The 22,500-nt window shown below is 41.1% G+C and overlaps 1 protein-coding gene across 1 annotated transcript in view; it reads right to left on the bottom strand.

The window, feature by feature from the left end:
* Positions 1 to 22,500, bottom strand: part of htr4 (5-hydroxytryptamine receptor 4) — a 258,947-nt gene that overhangs the window by 121,569 nt on the left and 114,878 nt on the right. The window contains exon 7 of the mRNA XM_078289033.1: positions 12,603 to 12,681. Within this exon, the coding sequence (XP_078145159.1) occupies positions 12,603 to 12,681 (79 nt within the window). The remainder of the gene's footprint in view (positions 1 to 12,602; positions 12,682 to 22,500) is intronic.

The raw sequence follows: 22,500 nt of genomic DNA, 5'->3' as shown, positions 1-22,500 counted from the left end.
TCAATTAGATGCTTTGCAAATTAAGAAAAACAAAAAAAACAACTGCATCTCACATCTCCATATTAATCCAAAAGGTTAAAGAGAACCAATATCCCCACACACAAACAGAGATTAATAAATAGCGGGCTTCATTTTATATTTACATTTGAGACATTTAGCTGAAGCTCTTACCCAGAATGACTTACTCTACAATGAGTGTAGAAAAAGCTTCAATTCCTAGATTATCTAAAATTACAAGGAACCAATAGTAAAGACTGCAGAAGTCAGTGTTTTAGTGCCCTTACAATATTCCTTGGGCCATAGAAAGATCGAGTGCAAGTAAAAGAAATGAAATGAGAGGTAAGGAGAGAGATAACTGGATGTTTTGAGATCAATGAGAATGATTAGAGGCAATATGATTCAGTGTGGAGAAGCTGGATGAAGCGCTGTCTTCAGTTGCAGCAGAAGACGGGGGCTGAGTGCGTGGAGTCAAACACACGACTCAGAAAGCAGCGAGGAGCGGTCGGACAAATCTCCTGCGATCCAGTCAGCAGTGTAATGTGATCACAGAAGACGAGCTTTTAAATAAACAATGGCGCCCGTCTACAGTTTCATCTCAGTCGACGTAATAAAAGACCGGCCTTCCTTTTTTCTGAATCGGCTCTGTTTGGAGGAAACACTACACCCGCCTTCACAGATCCGAACCCAACTCAGTATCACAATCACTTTTTTTTTTTTTTTAATATATCGAGATTTGACATCAACAACTAACAGACTGACATAACCATAACACACTTTTATAGACAGGCTTTTATGTGAATCGGTCTTTATACTTGTGTCTCCATTTTATCTTTCATTTTGTAATTGTGCATAACATTTTATTACTTGTTTTTTTTTACTAATTTAGTTATTTATTACTGTCTCTTTTGGGGACAACTCATATTGTCTGGGCATTCATGTGGTTTTATGTAAAGTTCCATCTGTTTTTAGTTGTATCTGTTTATTCCTATTTTTTTATTTATTCAACTTTATTTTATTTATTTAATCGTGGTACTTTTACATCACAGTCTCTTTAGGTTTTATTGCATGTAAAGCACTTTGTAAACATTCTTTTTAGAAAAGTGCTACACAAATAAAGTAATTATTATATTTTACACACTGGAACCACAACCTCACATTCAGTGCCAGTCACTCAGCAGACAGTGAGCTATACTTATCGTCTCAGAGTCTCATCTTCACCGCACATTAACAGTCGGCACATTCCCCCCCGAGGACTTCCACGTCTTTCTGTGTGTAATTAAAGATGATTTGGATCTTCATTGGTAAATTGAACGTGTGTGTCATGTCTACCTGCTAACTGTCAGGAAGGAAACGTCTCCCTTCCACATCCTGAGCCTCTCATCTCCTTGGAAGATCAAAAGTGACAAGCGAGCAACAATTGCACACACACACACACACACACACACACACACACACTCTAGTGTACAAAATGTAAGGTGAAAGATGTCATCCGTAAATTGTACTTTGCTAGATATGGATGAAGGGAAGGAGACAGGTTAAAGGTGCTCCATGTAGCATTTTAACATCAATAAATCATTCTCACATGAATTTTGAAACAGTATAATTACTGTAAACAAACCATCAGTGGTCTCTATCAGCCTCTATCAGCCTCTATCAGCCTCTACTCTGCATCCTCCATAGTTTCTCCACCTGGTGGATCTGGAGGGAAATCTGCTGGATCGCTTTACGGCACAAAACAGGAAGAGGTTCTGTTCTTCCAGAGCAAACGGAGCTAAAGCTGAAAGAGTTTCTGGCAGCAGATGGTGGAAGGAGGGAAAGGAAGATGGAGAAATCACTTCCAACATGTTGATCCTCTTCAGTGAAGAGAGAAAGTTTGTCCGAGGAAGCAAAGATCCTCTAGCAACAGGGTTCATGGGAAATGTAGTCTTAACTCTGAGAAACAGCAGCACTAATCCCACTGGTGTGAGACAGAGGCTGCCAGTCGTCTCTGATTTGTTTACTGTTATTATACCAAGCTATCACAATTAATTTTGACAACATGTCGGATCTTTACAGAATGATTTCTAAGGCTTGAGGCAACTGAGGCACGGACTGTGCAGAGGGAGGGAGCAACTCAATTATGTGGAAGGTATTCCTCATGTTTTGCATACTCCTGCATCCTCCAGCTTTATATTCTCTCTCCTGTTTACCTCGCCAGTATAATCCGTTCCGCACGGCGCCCGGCTGCCGCAGCCTTAATCAGCAGCGAGGAGACAGCGGCGGCTGAAACCACAGCGCTGGAACCCAGAGCAAGCAGCGGCGTTTCCCCGGCCGCCGCCACATCATTAAAATTCACTCAGAGCAGCTACGCAAACACTCACTACCTCACTGTGGCAGTCCTCTGTGAGTGTGTGTGTGTGTGTGTGTGTATGTGTGTGTATCTATGTCTCTATGTGAGTATGTGCGAGTATCAAAGAAAACAGATATACTCGCTGTGGAAGTGGAAGTGTTTGCGCCTGTGTGTGTGTGTGTGTCAAAGAGATCATAAACACTCTCCCTTGCTGTGGAAGTCCTCAGTGTGTGTGTGTGTGTGTGTGTGTATGTGTGTGTGTGTATGTGTGTGTGTATCAAAGAGAACAACTCTGTGTGAAAATAGTTGGCGGACTTTAGCTCGGAGCCCACTTGTCAACACAAATTAGCTAATTGTTCTGCACTTCAACGGGAAATATGACATATTTGTTTCAACAGAGAAACATTCCCCCGCCCCTCTTTCAACTTATTCCTCATGACACATGACAGCTCAAAAGCAGCACACTGCATCCATCACACCACAGAGTGTGTCGCGTGAATACCGAATCTTACATCCACGGCAGGACTGACACTTGAAAGCGGGGTAGCCATTGTGGAAGTCCCACTTTATTTATTTATCCTGCTTCTACCCTGTGTTAGAGCTGTATACAGCGGACGCCGGTGTGCAGTGTTGTGACAGCTTCTCCTCGCCGAGCGTTCACACCGCCAGCAACAAGTGACGTGAAGTCCGTTCATCTCCTGCAGAGCTGAGCGAGGAGGGAAACTCGGCCGATGTGCGGACGCTCAACAAGCTTGACAGGCTTTGGCTACAGCTGAATATTTCATATTTCCGCACTTTCTTGTTTTCGTACTTGTGTGATTTTGTTTCATGATTGGCAGTTCTGCCTGGTGAGTGCAAAATAGAAAAGAAGTTAATTACGACCATTCAGACCTCCCCAGTTCTCTACAGCTTATATTTGAATGACTAAAGGAATCAACATCTCAAAAACGGTTATTGGAAAACGGTTGCATCCATTGTTGAGGTTGATGGGAAGCTCTTAAGTAATTTTAGTGATTTGTTCTGTTAATGCCACGTAGTCAGCACTTGCTAGCTAGCTTTGTTAACTCATCAAAATGATGTTACCTTATGAAAGGCAATATCAGAGCAATGGAAATGACATGATTTGCATGTTCAAAACTTTGTACTTTGTGCAATCAGAGCCTCAGAATTCAATCAGAGGACCCAGAATTCATAGTATTCTGTTGCAACGGCCATCTTGGTAGGAAAATAACAGGTGATTATAATAAATAAACAGGTGATTACAATCAAATGACAAACACAGCCAATGAGCTGTGTGTATTGTAAAGAGTGGACTTAAAGAAGCAACCAAACATCCATTCAGACTGTTATCAAAGGGCATGGAGCAGGCGGACTGCACCATGACTGATAATAAGCTCACAGTTGATCAGAAAAACCACTGCTGTATGCAAAAAAGGTCTGCAGCAACTATTTTTTCTGAGGAAGCTGAACTTCAGTGTGTGTGGAAGGCTGAACAGTCAAGGTAGTTGTCACCTTTTCTATAATTGGTTGTTATGGAAACTGGTCCTCTGCCAGCAGAAACAGACCGCAGAATGTAGTTAAAGTGGCTGTCTTGTGCTAGGTCTTACATACTTCTGTGTACATTTTCGTGCTTGCTTTCATGCATATGACTGCAAAGAGAATTTCAACTCATGGACAATAAAGTTTCATTGAAATGAACTGAACAATCCACTGTCCCCAAGTCCCCCTTCATGCATTCAGCCTGAGTCTCTGCAGCATTCGTACTCCCATCGTTTCTTGAATTTTATACAGTAGAACCAAAATTAGAATATCGTAACGCAAAACTCTCATGCTTCTCCACCAGTTATTAGACCGTTCTTTGTGACTTCTGATGTCTGAAGAGAGAGCAAAGCTTGATTTTCACAAAGATTTCCTCTTGGGGATGAAGCCAAAGTGCAAAAAACGTCACTTCTTCAAAGGCTACATCTAGGCGTACATACATCTATCTATCTATGCATATATATATACATAGCATTCTTTAATGGATGTCTTCAGGCTTGTAAAAGTGTAACATGGTCACAGGTATGTAAAACCTCACTAGATGTGTGTCGTATAATGAGAAGAAAGGATCAAGGAGCAGAGGGAGAGCTGCAGGCTGAACCACGATGCGCCTGGAAGTGCTATCAGTGACAGGTGGGATAAATCACCATGTCAGGCATGAATGGAAATGGGTTGGAAATACTGTATAATGGACCGCTCCCCATTCGACACACACACACACACACACACCTCCCTCTGACTCCTGCCGACTCCTCTCCATCTGAGAGGATAACGGATGCGGAGGCTTGACACACGTGGGTTTCATCGCCGGAGATTTTGACAGCATCGTTTGCGCGCTTCGATTCACAGATACGACTCAGACTGAATGGATGCCTCGGCGTCCTGTTTCCTCAGTGCCTCAGTTTCAGCGTGTGTGTGTGTGTGTGTGTGTGTGTGTGTGTGTGCAACAGCGTGCATCTGTTAGTGCTTTTATGTATGAAAGGAGGATTTCTTATCAAGATTACATAAGCATTGGCTGAATGAATAATTCAGCCTATGAAAGAGAAGAGGTACACTGTGCCGCCTGCCAAGTCTGCACTCTCCAAAACAGCCACCAAACGGCAAAAGTATGAGCTGAAAAAAGGAGTAGAAAAAGAAGCAGCGTCATCTCTTGAATGTGCTGTGAGGTAAAACTCTCTTCAAGAGGTTTTGCTAATCCTGCCACAGTAAAACATTAATGTGCCAAAATTGCCTACAGGTGGCAATTTGACGTGGATGTTTCAGATGCTGCAATATTCTAGGCTACGGATGTGTTAATTTAGGAGGCGAGGTGCACAATGATTAGATAGATGGATGACAGATGAAGAATGAATGCATGAATGAATAGATGCAGGGATGTAGTGGAGGTGTAAATCTACCTAAACTTAATACACCTGCCTTTTAATTTGCAGAAATAGAGTTTAGAAGATCAAAAAGAATTTGCACACTATAAAGGTAAAAAACACAAAAAGAGGCCAGCTGATGCAAAATAAATAGATAAAAATAGAGTTTACCATAGTAAGTAGTGTCAAACTCATGTAATTAATAGGGATCCAAGGTAAGGTAATTTAAAGAAAACAATAGATGTATGAATTAATGCTTTTCTGAAAATATACGTAATTGATTTTTGTTTCTATTGGTGGTTGTTTGCCTCATGATGATCATCAGCTGGAGATCATAGTTTTCCCACCTTTTTATTTACCACTCCATCCTTGAATGGATGGCTGCGTAGATAAAATATGATTCAACGACTGCCTGAACCAAATGAACGAGCAAGTGAAAGAACGAACGAACAAACAAAAGACAGATGAAGTGTAACAGTACGTGCAGGCGGAGACATCCTGCTCCCTCTCTGTTTGGTTTCATGCTATCTGAGGCCCAACCTTTCTGTCGAAAGCAATCATCCAGAAAACAGGATCTGTCACAGGACACCTGAGGTGGTGGAGAGAGGGAGAGAGAGAGAGAGAGAGAGAGAGAGGGGAGGCTGATTCTAGGAAGAGAAAGAAAAAGGAAAGGAAAGCTCTCTGCTATCTGATCTCTCTGAGCCTCGCTGCCTGCATGGTATTGACTCGGGGCTGGAAGACGTCGGTCTCTTCCGGGACGACATGCTCTGTGGCTCGGACATGAACTATTACAATGCAGAATATGTTTGACCAGCTGCATATTCAATATATAATAAAGACAATGTGATATTCCACTGATCCCTGTAGGGACATTCTCCACACAGTGTCAGCTGGTCGGGTTTCAGTGTCTTGCTCACAGACACTTCAGCACAGGACTTGAACCCCGGTCATCTGGCTGAAAGATGGTCTCTTAAACCACTCAGGACTTGGAAAATAAGACTTTTTTAATTTCTTACTCTGTTATAGCTCAAAATACAGGTCTGCTTAACTCCACTTTTAAACATGGCTTTTACAACCTCAAAATACCTGTAACCTGTAATTGTTAATCGCTCTATTCTGATCGACTGTGCGATGCAAGAGACTCACATTGCATCTATATATGTAGCGGTCTGCAGCTGCAGAACAGGCAAATCATGTAATTTCGGCTGCTCGGGTGTTGCCATGTTGCTTTAATGAGTTAATATAGCTAGCTAACAAGCATTAATTAGGTAGCATTAATCCAAAATAAACAGAAAAATTACTTAACCTAACTCTAACCCTAACCAACGATGGATGTCACCACTCTCCAAGCATCGTTTTTGAGACATTTATTCCTGTCGTCTTTCAAATAAAAGTTGTACAGAACTGAGAAACTGGCTTGAAAATGGCTTGAATCAAATTCTCATAGATTTTGCCAGGCGGAAATATTATTCATGAAACCAAATCACTTCGGTAGGGAAATAAGGACGCGTGCAAATCTGATTGGCTGTCGATGGCCAAGGATGACAACAAGTTCAGCCGTAACAACAAGCTTGCTGAGCGTCCACACAGGGCAGAGTTTCGCTGTCTGCTCAGCTCTGTAGGAACTGAAAGAAAATGCAAAATGAAAAAAAAATCTAAAAAAAATAAAAGCAGCCAGGTGATTTTCAATGTGTGGGCTTCACTGGGGCTTTCCACTCCACTTCAACAGTAGAAGAGTTTCCTTTCAAACTTTGGGAGTTAGATTGGGGATTATCAGGAGTTTGTACGCCTTAAAATGCCCGGTCCGATGGAAAAAAAAAAAAACAGTACAGGTATTGAGCGAAAAACTGAATTAGCATTTCAGCTGAGAGAGCTATAGGGCTGTGGAGGAGCTAAGCCTTCTGCTCTTCAGTCTGTGGAGTGACTAAGACTCCAGCCTCTAGCAAAGGATTAAAACTCCTCCATACGGTCTCTCCTGCTTCTCCTGTCTCTCCTGCCTCTCCTGTCTCTCCTGTCTCTCCTGCCTCTCCTGCCTCTCCTGTCTCTCCTGTCTCTCCTGCCTCTCCTGCCTCTCCTGCCTCTCCTGTCTCTCCTGTCTCTCCTGCTTCTCCTGTCTCTCCTGCCTCTAATGTCTCTCCTGTCTCTCCTGCCTCTCCTGCCTCTCCTGCCTCTCCTGTCTCTCCTGTCTCTAATGTCTCTCCTGTCTCTCCTGTCTCTCCTGCCTCTTCTGTTTCTCCTGTCTCTCCTGCCTCTCCTGCCTCTCCTGTCTCTCCTGCCTCTCCTGTCTCTCCTGCCTCTCCTGTCTCTCCTGTCTCTCCTGCCTCTCCTGTCTCTCCTGGAGTCTGTATCCACTTCCACTACTGTCTCAATAAAACATTTAATACAGGAGGGCTTAAGCCTGCATAATTAATTGTGTTTAATCTTATATCATTATTTCAGTTTCCACAATCAATACATTTGGCCCTAATGAACGTTTTCATTTCATGTACAACTCCTGCTGTCACTGAGATACAAGAAGTCAAGGTTTTGATACAAGATGCAGTAAACTATTTTTTTACTTCTAAATGCAATACATGAATAAGAAACTACTAATCTGGAGTGTCATTTTAGCACTAATCATGAAGCCCCCTCATCATGCCCTTGCAGGTTTTTTTGCAGGAGTTTTCCACTCCTAACTCCTCTCTCTCTAACTCATATACACAGTGAGATAGACTGAAGCAGACTGGATATACAGACAGACAGAGGAGACACATCTCCCACACATGAAGCTGAAGGACAGAACGATCCTCAGGCCAACGCAGCAGTGAAGACAAATCAGCCGCAGAAGCAACTTGTGCAGCAGACACCACACAGCAACTGTGTTTACACTCAGCAGTGGGGGGGGGGGGGGGGGGGGGGGGGATGATGGACAGGCAACTTTCTGCATTCTGTCACATTTCCTATAAATCTTTCTGATGCATTTAATAATTCATGCTAACAAGGTGGAACACAGGAGGCATTTTGTCTCATACATACTGTGAGATGTACTTTGCAAATAAAGTGGCTTGTGGTTGTGATTCTGGCAGAATTAACAATAGGATTGTAACTCTAAACCACCAGCTCATATATATGGAAGATGTGTATGTACAGATATCTGGCGGATGGAAAGCAGATGCAGTTAAAAGGTGAAAATGGTTTCATATACTGTACATACTGTGAATTACACACAAAATATAGGTGTCAACTGGTTGTAATTCTGATAACCGGATTGTGACTCCAAACCAACTGCACATACATATGTAACATGCGCATGTTGCCAAATCACCACCAATCAGAAGCTCTTGAATTTATAAAAAGTGGGTTATGGATTAATTATGCAATTATTAAGCAATTAAGCAATGCTGGCTAATTAAGAATTCAGAATTCTACGCAGGAAGGCACACTGTACCGTACATTCAGTGTAATGTACTTAGCAGAAAAGGGTGACTATTCTGATAAATATAACCATAGGATTGCAACTTTAAATCATCTTAAAGTGCATATGTAAGGTTTGCATGTACACATGTATACTAAATCTGTAGTTACTGAGATGGATGCATTTAATAATTCATGTTAGAAAGTGGAAACAGTGAATCATGTACGCCGGAAGGTATATTCTGGGATACATACTGTGTAATGTACTTGGCAAATAAAGCTGATAACTGGTTGTGATCTTCAAAAAAAAAAATTGTGACTCCAAGCTGCCTGCACATACATGTAGAACATGTGTGACAAATGCAGCACCTCAGGTCCTGATCAGCTAACAGGAGACGTTGCCATATTGCCTCCGTACATAAAAAAAAAAACCTGTTAAATGTAGAAGAAGTGGGTTATGGATTAAGAGCAATGCTAGCTAATTTGAAATTCAGAATTCTACGCAGGAAGGCGAACATGATGCGCGGTGGCACTTGGCAAACAGACTGAAGTTAAAAGGTGAAAATGGGGAATCAACTGCGCAGGAAGGAATACTGCAGCATACTGTATACATACATACATACGAATAAAAGATAAAACATTGTATTGTGACTCCAAACCGCCTGCACATGCATACGCAACATGTTTGATGTGACAGATGTAGCACTTTTCCTCCTGATAAGCGAACATGAAGTGTTGCCATATTGTCTCCACCAATCACTGTAAAGACTTTTGAGAAGAGTGGGTTGCAGATTAAGAGCTATGCTAACTAATCTGTCTTTCAAAATTCCCTTCTTCCCAATCGTACCACATACTACTTAATGCATGCATGCATCTGTGGTTGTGTGTGTGTGTGTCTCTGTTTTCATGCGTAGTTTAAAGCATCATCAAAATGGAAAAGGGGCTGCACATCAAGCTTCAAAAAAGGAAGAACAAATGTATATAATGGAGAAAAAAAAGGTTCTTTTAATTTGACATGGCACAAAAACTGCACAGGTTTCTTTAAACTTTCTTTTTCTTTTTTCAGTTTTTGCACATCAACCTTTTTTATTTTTTTTTACTATCTCATCTTCTTAATGTGCTTATATGAGACTTGATGCTTTGAAGCTTGATGCTCTGATGTTTTTTTTTTTTTAACTCTGTTTCAAAGCCGGTGACGCAACACAGACGCAGCATCAACGTCTTTATTCACAATTTCATGCTTTTATGCGTAGACGTGTGCGCCGACATTTATCTTCCGCCTCATCCGCGCTCATACAGTGTGTGACAGTGACATATTGCAGGTGAGCTGTATGTAGGGCGAAGAGAGGCGGAGTCATAAATCACACTCACTACGCTGAAGTCACTTCCAAGGCTGCTGGGAGCTCCGCAGTACAGCCATCCACCAGACAGACAGGTGGATCCCATTCATAAAATTATAGCACAGAACTGTGTCATGCAGTGTAACCCGCCACCACTACACACACACACACACACACACACAGGTTTGTATTACTATACTTGTGAGGACCTTCATTGACTACATTCAATCCCTAACCTCTAACCTTATACCCTAACCTAATTCTAATTACCTCAGTCAAGCAGGTTTTGTTTTCAGATGTTAATCAGCAGGGTATCTCAAAAACCTGCAAAAAGGATTTCCATGAAATTTGGTGGCCAGATCGGCCTCAGACCAAGAGAGAGAGAGAGAGAGAGAGAGAGAGAGAGAGAGAGAGAGAGAGAGAGAGAGAGAGAGAATTGATGAGATTTTGGTGGTGAGCTGGATCTGGGTTTTCTGCCATTAGATAATAGTTTTTTTAACCATAAGTATGAAACTAACAGAGACTTGATTCCAAATCCTAAGGGGATGTTTTCAGGGTCGAGAAATCAATTTAACTTCAAACTTAAGAGATAGAAATGATGTGTTTGGGTGTAACAGTAAGTTGGAGAATTGATAAGCGTCAAGAGAGATTTGCATTCTCCCATTGCCTCTGAGTTGTAATCTTAACCCTAAACCCCTAAAGTCCTAACCCTTACTGGCCCCTTAAAGAAGTGAGGACCGGCCAAAATGACCTCACTTTTGAGAAATTTCCTCATCTTTCTATCCTTGTGAGGACATTTGTTCCTCATAAGTATAGAAATACAAGCACACACACACACACATACACCTTGATCTGTCTGTGCCTATCTGTTTTTCTGTCCCCCTCTCTTTAACCTTGGCTGTCCATCTCTATATTGCTGTCTTTCTGTATTTGTGCCGTTTATCCTCTTTGTCTCTCTCTGTCTATCCATCTGTCTGTCTCTCTGTCTCTTTCCATCTCTCCGTCTCTATCGGTCTGTCTCTCTCTTTCACTCCATCCCCGGTCTATGTGCCTCTTTTTTTTATCACTCTCTGTCTCTATGAATGTCAGATCAAGCAGTCAGAGTAAAGCGGCCTGTGTACGGCTTCAGAGTGCCGATATAAAAGAAAAATCCAAATCCCTCTCTCTTTCTCTCCATCACCCCCCGGGCTGGAGGACGCCGGCCAAGCGGAGGAAGCTATAAAATGACTCTTTACATTCCAAAGCAGCAGCAGCAAGAGACCACCCAGCACCCGGCACCCGGCACCCGGCACCCGGCAGTCTGAGCAGCCGGCCTGAGGGTGAGACGGCTACAGAGGCAGAGCGTAGTGAAGCACAGAAATCTCACATTGTCTCACATTGTTTCCCTCAGCTGAGCTAAAAAATCATGAGATGAGAACGCCCTTGAAGAGGGAACTCATGGAAATTCATGTTTTTTGATCTGTAGGATCCATTGGGACTGGTGTGTTCCAAAAATGCAACAGCTACGTTTGCTATTTTACCAGATAAAACATTTATTTGAACACAAAAGAGCTCGGTTGGATGAATAGAAAAACCCTGCAGCTACACGGATAATTTGCAGGCGTCCAGGCGGTGGCTGCTGGTGACTTCACCATGCAGCGATTTCACTAGGTAGAAGTACACAGATTCCTTAGTGCAAATGCTCATCTAAAAATATACTCTGGTAAAAGTTGAAGTACCATTTCAAATCCTCTACTCAAGTCAAAGTATGAGAGTACATGGTGTTAAATTTACTTGTAGTATAAAAGTAAAAGTCGTCGTCTAAAAAAGTCATTTTTAATGTTCTGAACTGGTTTTCTGTTGAGCGTTCCTCTGAATCCCAGATGAGAAAGAGTCTGCAGCTCAAATCAGTAACATTAATTATCTGCTCTCTTGTTGCTTCTCTCTTCTTCAGTTGATTTCCTGAGAGTAACCTGTCTGTCTGTTTTGGAAATGTAGTGAGTAGAAAGTATAGACTTTTGTTTTGAAACGTAGGGAGTAAAAGCGAAAAGTGAAAGAAAAACTCGAGTAAAGTGCAGATACTTGAAAATCTTACAGTAACAAAGTATTTGTTACTTCCCATCTCTGTTTGATGTCAAAGAAAGCACCTCTCATAATTTTGTGGCATCTGTTTTTTAGGACCTGCCTAGTAAAAATTCAGTTTAATTGAATTGGGGATGCACAATGGTGCAGGTCAACAAGCATCAAGATGAAATCAAAAGAAAGAATGAAACTCTAATGGATTTGGTTTCCATACGTATCATGAGCAGATACATTTTTTAAGCATGGTTGGTCCCCGTGGGAATTGAACCCCCAACCCTGCCAGTGTTAGTGCCTTGCTGCAGACATTGAACTAAACAAGTCCAAAGCTGTAAGGCTGAATCCTGCAAAAGCCGCTGTATCATCGTAAACTGTGTATCTTCTTTTAATACACAACTGAAAACGAATTTCTTCAACTTGCATTCGACTGAGTTCACTATTATTAGATATTATCTACAAAGTGATGGATGTGTTTTGATGCATTTTGTTTGCAGCAATTTGTACCTTGTCAAGAAAAGTGCTCCACAGATATAACGATTGTTCTACAAATAGTTCTTATAGTAAAAGAAGATGAATCCTCACCTCTCACTGACAAGCTCCTCCATCACCGGCATCTGGCCTGCAGCGCTCACATTCATGTAACCATAAATGCAGAGAGTCCCTGCAGGAGAAAGATCATGATTAAAAATACAGTCATATAGAGTATATGCTGAATTTTTCAATAGCAAATAAAGAATAATTAATGTAGCCAATGCAGAAGCCCCATTGGTCTCATTAGATTGCATTAACTTGAAAAGTTGGATCATCAGCTCATTAAACTGATTTGACATTTCATGTGAATAAATCAGCCGTTTGATTTTCGTAGCATTTCAACAAAATCAATCAACACCAGCATTGAAGACCGGTGTACCTCACTACAATGAAATCAGACCCAGCGCTCAGTTCTTCTTCTATTTATTCCAAACAAACCGGAAACATAAAATGCATCACTTCTTGTGTGGAAGAGTATTTTTCCCAGGAAAGAGCTGCCAGACACCGGCTGTTTAGAACAGACAACGGAGAAGCTTTCATCAACTCAATATAGGTTGGATCACTGTTGTGTTAGAGAAATTATCGATAAAGAGCAGCAAAACTGACATTTATTTATATGGAAATGTCACAGATTATTACTGTAAACTGAAGGCACAACAGCTCACAGAAAGCTTGTTCAGAAACCACACTGTACCAACAATCAAGAGACAAATAAAGGCAGAATTCATGTTTCCGAAGACAGAGACACTTCAATAATAATAAATACTTCACCTGCCATGTGGAAACAAAAAGAGACTCGGAAAAAAAACTGTTTTTAGGGGAATAACCAGGGATTTAGTGGAGGGTGAATCCACCTCAACTCAGTTTACGCTCCTTTTTCGACTGACGTAAGTCTTTATGATGTAAATTCATATATGGAAAGCAGTAATTAATGCTAATTTCTGAAAGTATAGGCTAATTGATTTTTCTCAGTATTGGTGGGTGTTCGCTTTATGATGATCAGCAGCTGGAGCTTATAGTTTACTCTCCATTTTATTTACCATTACATCACTGTATTAACTAATCAACTGTAATCACTAAAATGTAAAGTCTTCACAGTCTCAGCAGCAGGTGAATAATCAGAACAACAAAAACTAAAGTGGGGAAAAATCTCCTGAGTGTTTATAGTGTTTATAGCATCTGGAAATTCCCATGCATTGTTTCATAATTGAATGAGCTTTTGGCGATAATTGCACATAACTGTATTTCAGTCATAACTTTTCACAGCTCCAAATGAACTTCATTACCATCATCACCGTGCGGTTTGGACCAGCCAGGTTGTATTTTATGGGCTGTACTGCTTATGAATATGGAAATGTGAGCTTTGTAGCATTAACACCTGATGTTCTCTGTGGAGGTCGGTGGTTACTTTCTGCCAAAGGTGCAAAGTCAGCTAGAAAGTTGCCTTTAAAGTAACGCTCACCTCTGAAGACTCACTGGACACACACACACACACACACACACACACACACACACACACACACACATCTTATAACCACCTCTATCCTTAAGTCGAGACAAAAACGTGATTGTTTTGCAAAGCTCTATCTTTATCTTCCCTCCTTTCCATTCTTATTTATAGCAGCAAGGGGAGTTGGAGTCGCCTGGGGGGGGATTTGGGAGGGAAGGTTGCACTTACACACACACACACACACACACACACACACACACAGATTTGTGTACTATTTGCCATTGAGCGACTCCATTATACTTGCTTTCTTGCATGACTTTGCTAGTCTAAGATTTTGTTTAGTTTAGTTTATTTTGTTGACAGTATAATTTTAAAAAATCAACATCAATATCAATATATAATCAATAAGGACATGTGCATCAACCAAATCACATTTTCCATTTTAATCCTTGATGTAAAACATGTTCTCAAAACAGTGGCAATCCTCAATAGCCAATGAGTGAAAAAAAATCTGTCAGGGTTTTATTTTATTCTATCAGGGTTAATTTTTTTCTATGAGGAGTTTTTATTCTATCAGAGCTTTTATTCTGTCAGGGGGTTTATTTTAATTCTATCAGGGTTATATGTTCATTCTATCAGAGTTTCATTCTATCAGTTTCATTCTATCAGGGCTCATCACAACTTCAGTTTTTTCAGCATTTACATTTCAATTCATAATTCAGTTTCACAAGGCACAGTCCAGCTGAAGCAGTGATGAAACAAGGCCTGGCTGGTGAGAGAAACGGTGGAAATGTCCGAGTCCAGGTGGGAGGCGGGAGGCGGGAGGCGGGAGGCGGGAGGACGGGGGTGAAGGTCGGGCAGACAGAGGTCAGAATGAGACAGAACCAATCCTGACCTGCAGATTTACCCCCTGAACACACGACTCATTACACCTCGGCCATGTGGGTCAGCAGCGGTTTATCACGTGAGCGTTTGGCTGGCGCTCTTATCCAGAGAGACTTACAAGTGCAACAAGAAGAATAAGCTTCAATTCCTGCATCACTGACTAACAGTAAGGAGTGCAAAGCTCAAATCCACAGCTCTAACAACAGATGGAATATTATGTGTCACATATCACACAAATACAATATTTTACTGTGAGATATTACGACTTCAGCGACAAAGGAAGAACAAATTAATCTTCTCTTGGAGGCTGATGGATGTTCTACAAAAAATGGTTTTATTACATAAAAAAAATTATGTTGTGATGATTGTTCTTCCTACCTTTAGTAAAGCCTGTAAAGCCTGGGACACATTAAAATATTTTTCCAATCATAAACGACAATGAAAAGATTGAGCAGCGCACATTTAACGACTGAAATTTGCATTTTTCCAGTCTCTTGTGATGCACACACACAACAGCTGTGTTTGAGGAGCACTAATCAAAATACCATAAGCCGTCTACAAAAGACGCAGTGATTTTTCATGGTACACCTGCACTATTTTGATACCAAAACAAACATGCAGCCCATCCGGCTTGCAGCAATTGTGGTTTGTGCTGCGATTTGCATGAAAAAAGACAAGAGAATGAAAACACAATCAGGTTTGTTTTTCTTTCCCGGCTCTGCCATTATGCACGTTGGATCTTGTGTTTACATTTATGTATTTTTTCCGGAGTTTTTCCGCAATCTCCGTTTTCATTGGCTATTGAAAATTGCTGTTAAGATTCGAGTCTTTGACGAGCGCAAACCACATGATCACGCAAAGACTAGCCTCGATAAAATCAAACATGTTTGATCTAATTGTGACGTTTCCGATTGGGATCATAGGAGAGAGATTTGAGTCTTTCACTTCCACACGCACAACGATTACAGGTGCGACTAAACAACGCGACGACCCTGGACGACCCTGGACTACCGCCGACTCAAATCGTTGCCAAATCGGGCTTCAAAAACACGTAATGTGTCCCAGCCTTAAGGTGAGGTAGCGAGAGACAGTAGAGAGAGAACGGGACGACATGCGACAAAGGTCCTGGTCTGGATTCGAACCCAGGATGTCACGTTTACATGGTACGCGCCTTAGACCACTGACACACCACCAGTTGTGACTTGTAATATCTGCAGAGCTCAGCCCAGGTCAGCGTGGCTCAGCCTGGTCACATGAAGACATGAGAAGCAAAGGTTGTAGGAGATAAGCGGTTCAGACGGGTCAGACGTATAGACTGCTGCAGCACAGTGACTTATGAAAGCGTCCTGGAAAATAATCTTCTTGTACATTTCTATATCTGTGCCTGTCATGAAGATTTATCCTCACGTAAGTGTACAGTGCGGTCAGATCAAAGGAGCCTGCCAGCCTGAATACATTAGTGAATATATTACTGTACATTTCTGTACTGTTAGATTGGTGTGACTGCAGTGTCAACCAGATCTGTGCTGGTACACGTCAGCTCATATACTGTATCTTAATTCACTCAAACACCCTTGCACACACACACACACACACATGCACACACACACAAATGCATAAAATGTACCAAACCAAACAAGCATGCACTGCACATATGTACTTGTGCTTTGGATCAAAGTGTCCTCCAAATGGCATATAATTCCACATGAGCAAAAAAGCACGTACACACACACACACGCACACACACACACACACACACACACACACACACACACACACACACACACACTTACTTTAAGCTTGGTAACTTTGGTGTAACTTGGTAATCTTTGTTCGTAGATGCAGGGACGGGTTAAGCTGTAATAACTACATATTTGGATAAGAGGAGCCAGGCTTAAAAAGCAAATCATGGTAAAGCATATTAACACTATGGCATGGTATATTAAATCTATGTTGAGTCTCTTTAATACCTGGATGTCAGAAGAGGAGAATATTACTCCCAGAGTCCCAGGTTTTAAGTATCTATTTTACAAAAGTATGTATGATGAGTTTTTCTGTATGTAATTTATGAAGCCTACTGAACTGCATATAAATCAATATTACAAAAGCAAAGTGGAATACACTAACTGCACAAATCATCAGTACACGTTCATTTGCATAATCCATGGCTCAAGGCTTAAAACTCTGCTTTAGCTTAGGTTCTCCTATACATTTAGGGTCACAGGATTTCTTTTTTTTTCTTTTTTCTTACATGTAAATGTAAATTATGAAAACATCTTTCTACTCGTGTCATGACAATTTCATGTCCCATGATGGGTCCCAACCCCCGTTTTAAGAAACATATTTCAAACTAATATGTTCCACTGTCATCAGAGATGTGCAGTATCTCAATTAAATATACTTGAAATGCATATTTGTATGTATTTTGTAATTTGTATTCGGCTGGAGTTCAAAAAGTAAATATAATTTGTATTAAGACACTTTGGAAACAGTAGTTAACAGTAGTTTAAATGCAGATATTGTCCACTTTATTTTGGCCATAGCACAGTGATGACACATTAGCATGCAGCATAGCATGGAGCCTACTATCACTCAACATAGTGTATGCTAAAGTGTTAGCATGGAGCCTACTATCACTCAACATAGTGTATGCTAAAGTGTTAGCATGGAGCCTGCAATCATTTGGCATATGCTAAAGTGTTAGCATGGAGCATCAGGGGAAATAAACCCAAAAATCATTCATGTTTCTGTGGCAGATTATGTTCCCATCACTTAATGGGCAAATTGACCAACAGGCCAATCCCCAAAAACCTATGTGTGTTTTCCTTTAACACTGTGTTTTCCTGTGCTGCCCATGAAGCTACACAGGATATAGTATAATGAATATACAGGGTTTCTCTCTGGTGCAGCTCACATGGTGACATAGGCTAAGTACATACTGGTACAATTCCCCTGCCTTCCTCCTACATGAGCACCGGTGCCGGTCACGGCACCAATGTAACCGAACATTAATTAAACCGGAGCAGATTGTTAGAATGTCAGAAGACGGCGATTTGCCACCAGGCTGAAAACTCCTTGACATTAAGTCGTGTCTTCAGGTCACACCAGACCCGCCGACTCGGCTCTGTAATAGACACAGCTGGGGAGGGGAGGCGAGCCGAACACAAGGCAGAGCTAATGGGCAAGGCTGCTGAGAGAGCGACCGGGCTCTGTCAACTCACATCCAGTCACAGAGAGAGAGAGAGAGAGAGAGAGAGAGGGGGGGAGAGAGAGAGAGAGAGAGAGAGAAATAAAGGGATAACGATAACAATGTAAGGATGTGACAGAGTAAAGAGCGGCTACAGGAGAGAAAACGATAATAATAGCAGAAGACGGAGGTAGAAATATTGAGCAAGCAGGAGACAGAAAGAGAGAAAGCGGCTTCGTTCTTAACCCGGTAAAATATTAGAACTGGGTTAGAATGATCTGGGTAAACTCATACTCCAATTATGAGAAACCCAGTTTAGACGCCTGGCTTATTACTGTTACTGTGACATGGAAACATCTTCGGCGGCGGTCACCACTGATCCATCAGAAAACGGACAGAATTATTGATGATAGATTTGTGTGTGTTGGTTTGTTTTGGAGCGTCAACATGGCAGCGAGGCAGAAGAACAGGAACGGAGCTACTTCATAGAAAAAAGAAGACTCTACAGTATAAATTCAAGAAGAAACTGAGCTGGAAAACCTCCAGTCGTCGGGGAGCTGGCAGACACATCTTTTCATATTTTTTTTGGTTGGCGGACCGTTCATCCTGTGGGCGGGACATCCGAAGCGGACAGGAGTATTCTGTTGACTGGTTTATTCATGGCAACAAGGAGACTCAACCGCAGGGTATCAAACAGTTTAACCTGACCTTAACCCCAGTATGGCCAGTAGCCATGGTTACACACATGTAAACACAGCCGCTGATAATGTGAGAAAGTGACTGGCTGTGTTTACCTGTGTGGAGTTACCTGGCTACTGCTCATACTCCAGTTAAGGTCTTATTAAGGTAAAGCTGTTTACATGAACCCTTGATAGTCTGTGGTTGAGTCTGCCTGTTTCCACGAATAAACCAGTTATCAGAATCAGAATCAGAAATACTTTATTGATCCCCGAGGGGAAATTGGGTTTCGTTGCAGTTGCTCACAGAAATATATATAGGCATAGAGAAATTATACGACAAATAGAAATAAGAAAATAAGAAAATAAATATAAAAATATGTAGAATATGTGCATTATATTAACAGAAAATGTCCACAGATAGAACGATCCGCCAGCAAAAAAGCATGAAAAGGTTCGGCCACCAGCTCCCCCTCCCCTCCCCTCCCTCCTTACTTCTGATACAGGGGAAAGACATTTGATCCCAACAGCCATGGTAACTGCTGCTCACCCCCATGTTTTCTGTTGACACCAAAATGCATTCAGAGTTTGTGCAGACTGCAAAAATCCAAAGTGCTTTCACTTCAGAAGAAAATGTCTCCATGCCACAGTAACCTGATTAATATGGGAGTCAGCCAATCATCTTAACCAGGTTTCTCATAATCAGAGTATGAGCTAAACCAGGTTATTTAAACTGAGTTATGACGTTTACATGCGTCAACCTGAAACCAGGTTACTTGAGCAACCAGGTTTAGAGCCTGAATGCAGCCACTGAGAGAGAAGATGCTACTAAATATTAGAGAAATAGAGAAGAGAGAGAGAAAGAATGAGTAAGAAAGTCAAAGACAGGGAAAGTGAGACGGCGAACTGATTTAGAAACAGAGAGAAACAGTAAATGTTAGAGTGATAAAGTGCCACAGCGGGAAAGGAGGAGAGGAACGAGTAAACTGTGTGTGAGCGTAACTGAGTGGGAGGCAAATAAAGTAAGGGACAGATGCAGAGAGAGTGACAGAGAAAGTGGGAGAGAGAGAGAGAGAGAGAGAGAGAGAGAGAGAGAGACCACCAGAGAACAGGTCTGATCAGAGCAGGGAGGAGGTGGGGGGAGTGGGTCCATCTCTGTTTGGTAAACTGTGGTTTCGTTGGGTTCAGGTCTCCATGGGTTCAGCCAAAGGTTTCCAGTAAAGATGGAGCTAATCTTCCAAACTAAACTCCTGTGAAGAGCTGATAGCTTTCAGCACAGCGCTGTGTGGCGTTCAAGAGCCAAGAGAGACGCTTCTCCCCTCTAGACCGGGGAGATAGGAAACCTTGTCATGGTGTTTTAAGAAACAAATTGCACAAATCACGTCTTTTTTTTCTTGTGCAGTGTCTAATTAATGAAAAGTAAAAGTTGTATTACTGCAAAAATTGTATCCATTCCTCCAGCCTTAAATCAAAAGGCGACCGTGCTTTTACTGCTCCGCCTCTCTGGAACCGTCTCCCTCTCGCCCTTTTTATAAAGTTTTATCTTTGTTTTTATGTCCATTTTGTTTAAATGTTTGTTTGTTTTAACGCTTTTCTGCTATGTGAAACAGTGTGTTTTAAAAAGTGCTATATAATAAAGCTTTACTTGCTTAGTTTAAATAACGTCACATGAGGGAACTTGATAAAGAGTTACAACTTTTTATGATGGCAAGACACATACTGTAAACTGCAAACAATAAAGTGCTTGGCCAGCAGTTGTAAATGAAAAGCACAAATCCCTGGATCTTAAGAGATTTGAATGTATTTGCATTTGTCCTTAAACGTCCCACATCTGAGACAGGAAGTGCTGTGTCATGTCGTCTCTATCGTCTGATCGTGGCAATTTGATCTGTAAACAACATTATTCAGAGCCAGCGCTCACTGGGATTTAATGAAGCAGGGAGGAGAGTTAGCGGGTGTGTATGTATGTGTGGCGTGTTGTGGCGTGTTGTGGCGTGTTAAGGCATGTTGTGGCGTGTGTACTGGAGACATCACAGGTTCAAGTTTAGATCATAATCTGCGTCAGATGTTTTTCCTTCCCTCTCTTATTCATAAATGGAAAGTAACTAGTTATGACTACTCTATCTACTTCGCTGGGTATTATCAAATATCAGTTGTTTTTCTTGTATTTGAGTGATTTCTTTTTGCATTTACTTGTATTTATTCCTTGTTTTATTTCAGTCCTATTTTTTGAGAACATGGACATGAACATGCATCTTAATAATGTTCACACAAAAGTGACTATTACCTGAATATTCTGAATATTTTTGTGAGCTGTTTTATCTCTGTAATTTTCCTTGCTTCACAGAATAGTACACAATGAAGCAGTAATTGCATTTAAATAATAATAAAAGTAAAATGAATCGATACAAATCGTCTAAGAGTGTGCTGAAAATTTGTGCAAAACACCAGAGAGAAGCATATACCACGCTAAAAAAATATGAAATTAAAAATAGGCACAGATTAGTGAACAGGTAATAAATTTTGACATAAATGCCAGGAGTATGCACAGGAAAGACGGGTCATGACACTACGCTCCCAAAGCACAAGTACAACATGACATTAATGAATAGATTGTACTATAGAGATTATTTTAGATGGCTGTGGGTCATGAGAGGGACATGAACTCAATGCGCCGAGCCAAAAAACAGTCAAGTGGATAAAAGATGAACCAAAGGTCCATCCCAAAGTCTTGACTCCAATTACTTCTAAGGATTCAAAGATAAAACGATCAAAGGTCAAACGGTGCCGATTCATCTCCACTGCATGATGATTTTATTTCAGTTTGCTTTGTAACTCCAAACTCTAAAAAAGGATGTTTGATTCCAACATGAAATCGCCGCCATTTGAAAGCAGTGACACCAACTTTTACAAAATGATTAATAGCAGCTGGACTCCACTTGAATTAACCTGTCGTGTAACAATCTTTTTCCATTCTACTCTTAATAAAAAAAGGATAAAAAACTCAGATTCTAAAAATGCTACTTATTCCTATTGAAGTCTTAGCTGATGAAGACTGTGATATACGGTCCGTTTGACTACTGTTGACAAAATGTACTTGTAAGTCGCTTTGGACAAAATCGTCTGCTAAATGACATACTGTAATGTAATGTAATGTAATCTGTGGGCATTGATAGGGTTGGTGATCAATACCAATGACTTAACCATTACTTGGCCAGCTGCTGAAATTTCTGCTTTTCAAATTTCACTTTTCCAGCCCGTACTGTTTTGAACAACCAGCGTCTCATTTCAGCTACGAGTGTCAAGCCAAAAGAGCAAATGACACTCTAGTATTTAGTATTCAGCATGCTGATATATTTTCTCTTCAATAGACGTTTCTGTTGGATCTCTGCTCTATTTAGCTAGCTCACTGCTCTCTATTGTGAAAATGTGACTTTATTGTTGATGTCACCTCCAGGCCACTGTAAGCTGCACCAGAGACCTGTCAGTGCTGCAGTTCATTGATCACGAATGGATGTCGACAAAAGTAATAGATTACTTTACGCTCCTTTAAGTCCTTCATTGACTTCAAAATGAAAAACACTTTTATAAACTAGAACTTCTACATTTAAGGTTTTTTCTCTTACAAAATAGATAAATTGATATGTTTCATTTTGGAAAGGAAGACTTGTGATGTTGTTGCATTGAAGAGAAACACAAATAGACACAATACACACCATTTTATATTAGTCAATAGAGTCAATAGGCTGC

This window comes from Centroberyx gerrardi, chromosome 16, assembly GCF_048128805.1.
Source record: "Centroberyx gerrardi isolate f3 chromosome 16, fCenGer3.hap1.cur.20231027, whole genome shotgun sequence".
Classification (NCBI taxonomy): Eukaryota; Metazoa; Chordata; class Actinopteri; order Beryciformes; family Berycidae; genus Centroberyx; species Centroberyx gerrardi.
This window is presented reverse-complemented; position numbering and strand designations above follow the sequence as displayed.